Source organism: Pocillopora verrucosa, chromosome 13 (genome assembly GCF_036669915.1).
Source record: "Pocillopora verrucosa isolate sample1 chromosome 13, ASM3666991v2, whole genome shotgun sequence".
Classification (NCBI taxonomy): domain Eukaryota; kingdom Metazoa; phylum Cnidaria; class Anthozoa; order Scleractinia; family Pocilloporidae; genus Pocillopora; species Pocillopora verrucosa.
Genome location: NC_089324.1, coordinates 3,412,958 through 3,419,900, shown reverse-complemented (window position 1 = coordinate 3,419,900; position 6,943 = coordinate 3,412,958). Strand labels below are relative to the sequence as shown.

At 37.9% G+C, this 6,943-nt stretch overlaps 2 protein-coding genes across 5 annotated transcripts in view; one reads left to right on the top strand and one right to left on the bottom strand.

The window, feature by feature from the left end:
- Nucleotides 1-93: 93 nt before the first annotated feature.
- LOC131768352 (RWD domain-containing protein 2B-like) lies at nucleotides 94-2,606 on the bottom strand. The gene has a single exon (XM_059084088.2). The coding sequence runs from the start codon at nucleotides 2,452-2,454 to the stop codon at nucleotides 1,540-1,542; it is 915 nt and encodes a 304-aa protein (XP_058940071.2). The 5' UTR covers nucleotides 2,455-2,606; the 3' UTR covers nucleotides 94-1,539.
- The window catches only part of LOC131768351 (1-phosphatidylinositol 3-phosphate 5-kinase), a 35,422-nt gene continuing 31,023 nt past the window's right edge, over nucleotides 2,545-6,943 (top strand). For all 4 annotated transcript variants that reach the window (XM_059084084.2, XM_059084086.2, XM_059084083.2 and 1 more), the window contains exons 1-3: nucleotides 2,545-3,054; nucleotides 4,118-4,307; nucleotides 5,540-5,910. In XM_059084084.2, coding sequence (XP_058940067.2) covers nucleotides 2,680-3,054; nucleotides 4,118-4,307; nucleotides 5,540-5,910 — 936 coding nt within the window. In that variant the 5' untranslated portion in view covers nucleotides 2,545-2,679. The remainder of the gene's footprint in view (nucleotides 3,055-4,117; nucleotides 4,308-5,539; nucleotides 5,911-6,943) is intronic.

Here is a 6,943-nt window from a genome sequence, read left to right as displayed (position 1 = left end):
CGAGTTTCCAAGTCGGGTGATCACCAGCTGTTCTAAGATGGCGGACTATTCCGACAACACCATTTAATTTGCGATTTACCAACAATATAGCGACGTGACTGAACCAAACATAAACATTGTTACATAATTTAGACATGAAGAATGCATTTTATAGGTTAAATCAAGGAAATTTCGCTAAATTTTGTATGCGTATTTCCTTCATCCTCGTCGATCTTAAGTTTCTTGTTCAGCAGAGTTTTAGGTTAAGGACCTACGCTCGCAAGGGTAAACAAAACTTGTGAATAGTACCGCTACTATGATGCCCTTTTCATAGTGCTACTGGCTGGAATTTTACCATGGTTTTCTCTACTTGTCACTTTTTTGCACTCCACATTAGTCTTACACTCCTTGGAATCACTTTGTTCATGGATACATTAACATTTAGTCTTTTTTTTCTTGTCTAGTCTTGTATTTCTAGCTGGCAGGATCTTAGGAGGCTTAGAACGAAGATAGTAGAGGTACAGAAAAATTCGATCAGAAGATCAGTACCCAGGCCCCGATATGAGCTTCACTGAGTCACGCAACGATGCACGACACTGCTATTTTATTTCGTAATAAGTTGGAAGAGATTAGAATCACTTTAGACGTATCTTGATCTTTCTTCATCAGACAGAAGGGAATTTCTTTTACAGCTCTAAACAATATAAGCCTGCAACAGTGAAGAATTCAAGTGAGAAAATTTAGATCAAAAAAATAAATAGATGTCTAGTCCCCAATTAGAGAATGAACCTCCTTGTCCCCTATACTTAAAGTTTGTTAATCTCCCCATAAAATGAAAATCTGAAAATATTCCTTACATAGAAAAATTAATGAAATCTTATTTACATTGAAAATGCCAACATTTTTGTTCAAGGTTAGATGTGTCCATCTTTGGCCTTTTTTTGTTGGTCTAAAACATTTTCAGATTGTTGGAAGTTCTTGGGATTAAAAAGAAAAAACCACAAAAAGTCAGGGGTGGCAAAGGGGTTATGTTCCATAATAAATATCACTATCTTTCAGACTCCACCCTAATGCCATCCCAGAACAACTGCCAAGGAACCCTAGTGGATCCATCTTAACTCCATCAAGCTTGATTCTTTAACAACCCCTTCTTTTCAGTTAGTTTGACATTTATAAGTCATTTCAGAAAACAACAAATATGTATTTTGGAAGCAATTTTTTCATTCAGGTTAAATATTGGGCAAGATCTCTTTTAATTAATAAGCTGAGATTTTCAGCAGCTGTGAAAATTGGTTCCTCTAAGTAGTGGCAAAGCAGGGTTCTCAGCTGCAATTTGCATGCCTTGTCCCTTCCACAGATAAATCTCACAATTACAGTGACTCCCTCATAAAATTTTTTACACCATAAAACACTGCATGGCTGAATGTACTTACTATCACACCAAGATACAGGAAAATATCTATTAACCAATGGGTTCTTCATAGCTATCATTGATTTTTCAATACTTCCATAGATTGTCTGAGGTGTAAAATTTTGCTTAACTCTCCACAACACTGACCATTATAAACCATCAGAGGTACTTTTACCTTCAATACCAAACAGAATCTGAAATATATAACCTAGATCATGCTGATCTAAGTAATGTCGGAACTGTCCCATGTCCATATGATTTTCTCTAGTACCATGAATTTCAAAAAAAAGTTCATCAAACCCAGTAAATTTCCTTTGTTCATCAACACTCTTGTCAGCTGTTCCCTTTTCCCTATGTCTACAAGTTATTTTTTTCCAGTTAAGACGACGCAAGCGACTAAAGTATTCTTCAACATTGTACTCGTCTCCTTCCAAACAAACAACTCCTGGTTTCCCTGGCAGGCAAAAACCAGTGAGATTGTAGTCTGAAGCCCATTGGAGGATATCCTTTCGCTTTGTTTTACTGTAAATGTGATGCATGTACAACCACATCCTCAAGAATGATGTGTCCTTTTTACTCTTACACCTGCTCGTGTCTTCATTTTTTTCTGTGAGAGGAAATGATCGTAAATCTTTATTTTTTGCAATGTATAATTCTCCATTGTCTTTGACCCATTGTATGGTTGGCAACGTGCAAAGTTCTCCGCGATCAAGCGTTGATATGTGCACATTCAAGTCATCGTTCAACTCTTTCTGTATTTCTCGGTTCAGGGTCTGAGATCTGGCAAAAATCTCCGGTTTTTCATCAGGGTATTCTTGAGGAAAATAGCAAGATAATTCGATCAAATACCTTTCTGAATCACAGTCTACAGTTACGGTCAACAAAAAGTTCAGACCATTTGGTGTCTTATTTGTTCTCCTAGAACAAAATTCTTGAATATCTATGAGCACTTGGTCGTCTATTTTAAGTTCGTTCTCTTCAGGATACATAGATCGAAGCATCTCAACCTCTGAAAGTTGTAATTCTAAATTTTCACGTACATCCTCTACCACGTTGGCAGCCATTGCCTCTCATGTATACACTTTACGTCAATTACGTGACATAATTTATACCTTTGGTATGAGAGAACCGCAGGCTCAGAAAGATGTTGTTATTGGAGAGATAGACGAGAGTGAATTCACTGACAAAATCTCTATCTCGAGTAGTATTTCATTTTTACTATTTGAAAATGCTGCGGAAAGGAACAGAGAAAAGAATGGGTTCGGAGATACTGTGGCGTTGAAATCATCATGGAGGATTCGAATGATGATGTCACCCTTACTTCGTTTCGCCCAATCAGTCCAGAAAATTCCAAAACGGGTTTTTCTTTAGCTCGATTTTTTCAGAGAAAACGTCATGATGCAAGAGTGGAAGGCAAGGTTAATGCAGCAAAGATTCAACGTCGAGCAAGCCCTCTGACAAGTCCTCGAAGCTCTCCTAAACTACAGAAGCGAACGAAAAGTCCAGAGCCGTTGTACCGATCATGGTCATCAGCTTTGCCATTGGTCGGTCACAGGACCAGCGCGCACAGCACGTCTGTACCCGCGCGGCGTGTCTCGCCTGGCTACCGCAACGTGCACGCCGTGCTTGGCCGTTTAAATGCGGCAGCAGGCGAGAGAGGACAGGTAAGGCTCGTTTTTTTTAGTTAAATCGTGTAATACGTCCATCTGGTAAAATTTCTGCACAGCCCCATACTATTGTAAAACAAATCTGTTTTCCCAGTGGTAATGTATTGTTTTTGTTATTGTTTTCTCTATTCGAGAACTGAATGCATAATGTAGTAAGGAGTTGTGTGGAAATTTTTACCTGTCCTCCTTTTGATTAATGATCAGCGGTAACAATGAGTTATGGCAAAAGGAGGGGGGCGTTGGGATTTTTGGTTTTGCAGTTTTGGCTATTTTTTAGGTCAGTTTATGTGTAAAAAACCTTGGTTTTTCGATTTTGGTGTTCATTGCAGTTTACGGATTTATTGGTTTTTGGTTTTCATGAAAAATACTAACGGGTTTTCGGTTTTGATATCCAATATGATTTTCGGTTTTTCCTATTTGACCTACTTTATTTGGTTTTGGTTTCTCCTCGATCTGAGCAGCAATTACGCACCTCCACTGATCTTGCTAGATGCAAATGTTATTGAGAGGAATGCGTGACAAACCAATTGAAATATTGCAGGGATCCCTTGGGGGTTCACGTGTCTTGAATGACACCCAAGACTTTGATCATCTATAGGGTTTCACGCGCCTTGAATGACACCAAGACTTTGACCTTGTGAAGCACTTAGGTCAAGGTTGATCAATATGTGAACCATGTCTTCCAACATGCCAAACACACTGGTAATGGAAGAAGGTCAATTGTGGATTGTGTTGTGTTTATGAAGATGGGAAAGGTGGCAAGAATTTCAGAGAGAAAAACAGGTTTAGATGCAAAGTAAAAATTGCAATCCTATAGAGGACTTTGGTGCAAATTTGTGAACTTTTCAATAATGCATTTTGGTGACTTTTTCGCCTAATTTTTCATTCCAATCCCGAAGAATTGACCCTTTTACTCCATAGATGCTAATGTTGATTGTGGGAATTGTCTTATAGATTTCTTACAATTTTGGCCTTAAGAAATTGGTTTCAAATAAGCTGATAGTTTCTAACTCTAATGCCTAAAACAACAGTTTAATTACTCACAATGTCTTTCTTTCAGCTACGACAAGAGTATAAAGAGAGTGATTTCAAGCAATATTGGATGCCAGATGACCACTGTAAAGAATGTTATGAGTGTGGTGAAAAGTTCAACACTTTTCGTCGTCGGCATCATTGCCGTCTTTGTGGCCAGATATTCTGCTACAGGTGTTGTTATCTGGAGATTCCAGGGGTGATCATGGGTTACAATGGTAAAAAGAAGAGTATTGAGTCTTGATTTAATGTTTATTTAATGAAAGAGTGATCTAAGATAAAGCAAAAGCCAAAATTCTAATGTTGACTTGGAAAACAGTGAATGAAGACCTATTTTGTGGAAGTAACACACCCAAATTCAATTTATGGTATTATGTATCAGTGATCATTCAAATTTTATATATGATAGCAAACCACAGAGCCAAATGCTTCTCTGTTACTTATTAACCCTTTAACTCCCATAGTGACCAAGACAGAATTTCTCCTTATAATATCAATACAATATCAATCAGATAAGTGATGAGAATAAAGACAAATATCAATTTGGGGATAATTAGTTGATTCAATACTAAATTCTTTGAACTAACATTGTAAGAACTATATGGTTGACAGTAACGAGAATTACAAATTTGATCTGGGAGTTAAAGGATTAAGAGGAACATCTGATTGTAAAATCTGAAGGTCTGAGGGTTTAATAAAGTATTGGGACTCTATCCCATGTGCCTGGCAAATAAATAATACATGTAGCTGTCATTATTTGATAATTAAGCTCACATGACGTCATCTTTCCTATATTAATTTTTATTGGTATGAGTTTTAATCATGAATGTAAGACTCAGGTGATAATCAACTTAGTTCCCTCACACACCTCTTGTTACAGGGCGGAAATTGCACCTAATACAGGCACCAATGTGACTAAATGTTTCTCTTTAGCGACCAAATCCTGAAAATTAGTTGCCAAATTGGTGACTAGAATGCTTCATCATAACCTTACCTAGAGATATAGTGAATTAAAAAGATTTGCAAACTTAAGATAAATCTGCGGCAAACTTCCTTGTTAAGTTTGTTTCCAAAACTCAGCATGGGCATCTCGATGGATGATTAGATGCCATCTTGGATCTAGGTGAACTTGAATGTTGTATATCATCCATTCTAGTGTCCACTTTGTGACATGTAAAAGATCTTTTTCCTAACTTAATTCTGGAGGGTTTATCTAGAATGCTGACAGCAGGAAAAAAGGTTTTGTTTGTCTTTAAAAATAGTGACCAACTATTTTTGAATTGGCTGCCACTTTGAAAATTTAGGAACCAAGTTGCTGTTAGAAAAAAAATTAATTTCACACCCTGTTGTAGAGGGTGATGCAGTTGCCAATATTTTAAGTAGCTATGCCTCTGATGATTTTAATTAGCCCTTTAGTCTAGGAATAATATTATGTTGTTCTTTATGCCAGGGTTTTTAAGGGTGTGTATTTACTGTCACAATGTTGTGCATCACTACACCCAGTCATCTGATTTAAATGCGGTGCGGAACCTGGAACAGCTACAGGCTGACGTGGGTGCTATCAGTTCTGATCCAGATCTCAGTGCCAGTAACAGCAGCAACATGAACTTGAATGTTCCCAAGGGCTATCCCTTTGATTTTGATGATGATGAGAACTTCTGTGGTCCACCAACCCTTAGGAAAATCAGCAGCTCAAGTGGGACAGGGATGAGTTCTTACTATGAGAAGCTGGAACCAAAAGATAGGCCATCACCCATGCCAGGAAGGAGACCTTTTGATGCATTTGGAGTATGTGCAGCAGAGGCTGACATGTTGAAGCAGGTTAGTGGTAGCTTGTTGGATGGCGACTTCTCATACAATGTACTTGTAGCATGAAAATTTAGGAACCTGTTTGTGTAGATCTTTGACCATCTACAAAAAAACTTGCAATATTTGCAAAAACCTGTAAAATTTTCAGCTTAGATGGCTGTAGACCTGTAAATTGGACATTGGAATAATACATGGTAACCAATAAATAAATGTTATTTTAAAATTGTATTTTGGGGGCAGAACATTATGAACAGTTACCTGCACCCTTTGATCTGGTCTCAAGTTTCCATCAGTTGACACATGTAGTGGCCTTACAGTCAGTGTGCTGGATGGCAGGTTTAGAGGTCTGGGTACAAGACCTGGTCAGGCCATTGTGTTATATTCGTAGGCAAAATACCTCACCTTCACAGTGTCTCTGTAATGGGCCCAAGGGCAATTAAGGATCGAGTTCATGCCTATTTTCAAAGTCACAACAAGGGCAATTTTAGGAAAACTTTGAAAATAAAAGTGAAACTAATCCTTAATTGCCTGAGGGCACTTGCAATTACTTGTTTATCACAAACAGAGCAAAATTTTTAGGGAATTGCATTCACGCATGATGACCATGAGATAAAGCCCTTTCAATGCCGCTGCAAATGTCCAAACAAACTTAACTGACCAACAGATTCAATGAACATTTTATTCTCAAAATACAGTGAACAATGTTACACAACTTCATTTAGTTAACTTGCAATCAAAAAATTGTTGCTGAAAACTGCAAAAAGGCTCATCAGTAATCATGCCCTTTTAATTACCAAAAGTATCCTTGTGATTAAGAACAAAATTCCCTCTCTCTTAGCCAATAAGCATTCAGTAATTTCGCCCCGCATGTGATAAATTATGTAAATGTGAGAAAAATGTTGACAGATTACTTTTGATCATGTAGGCTGCTGTAGTATAATGAAATCTTTTCTAATACCCCAGAAGTATCAGTGGGTACTGGCCAACTGTCAGGGAAGCCTGATGATATGCTTGGGAGGAGAGGGGGGGGGGGGTAACCTTGCAG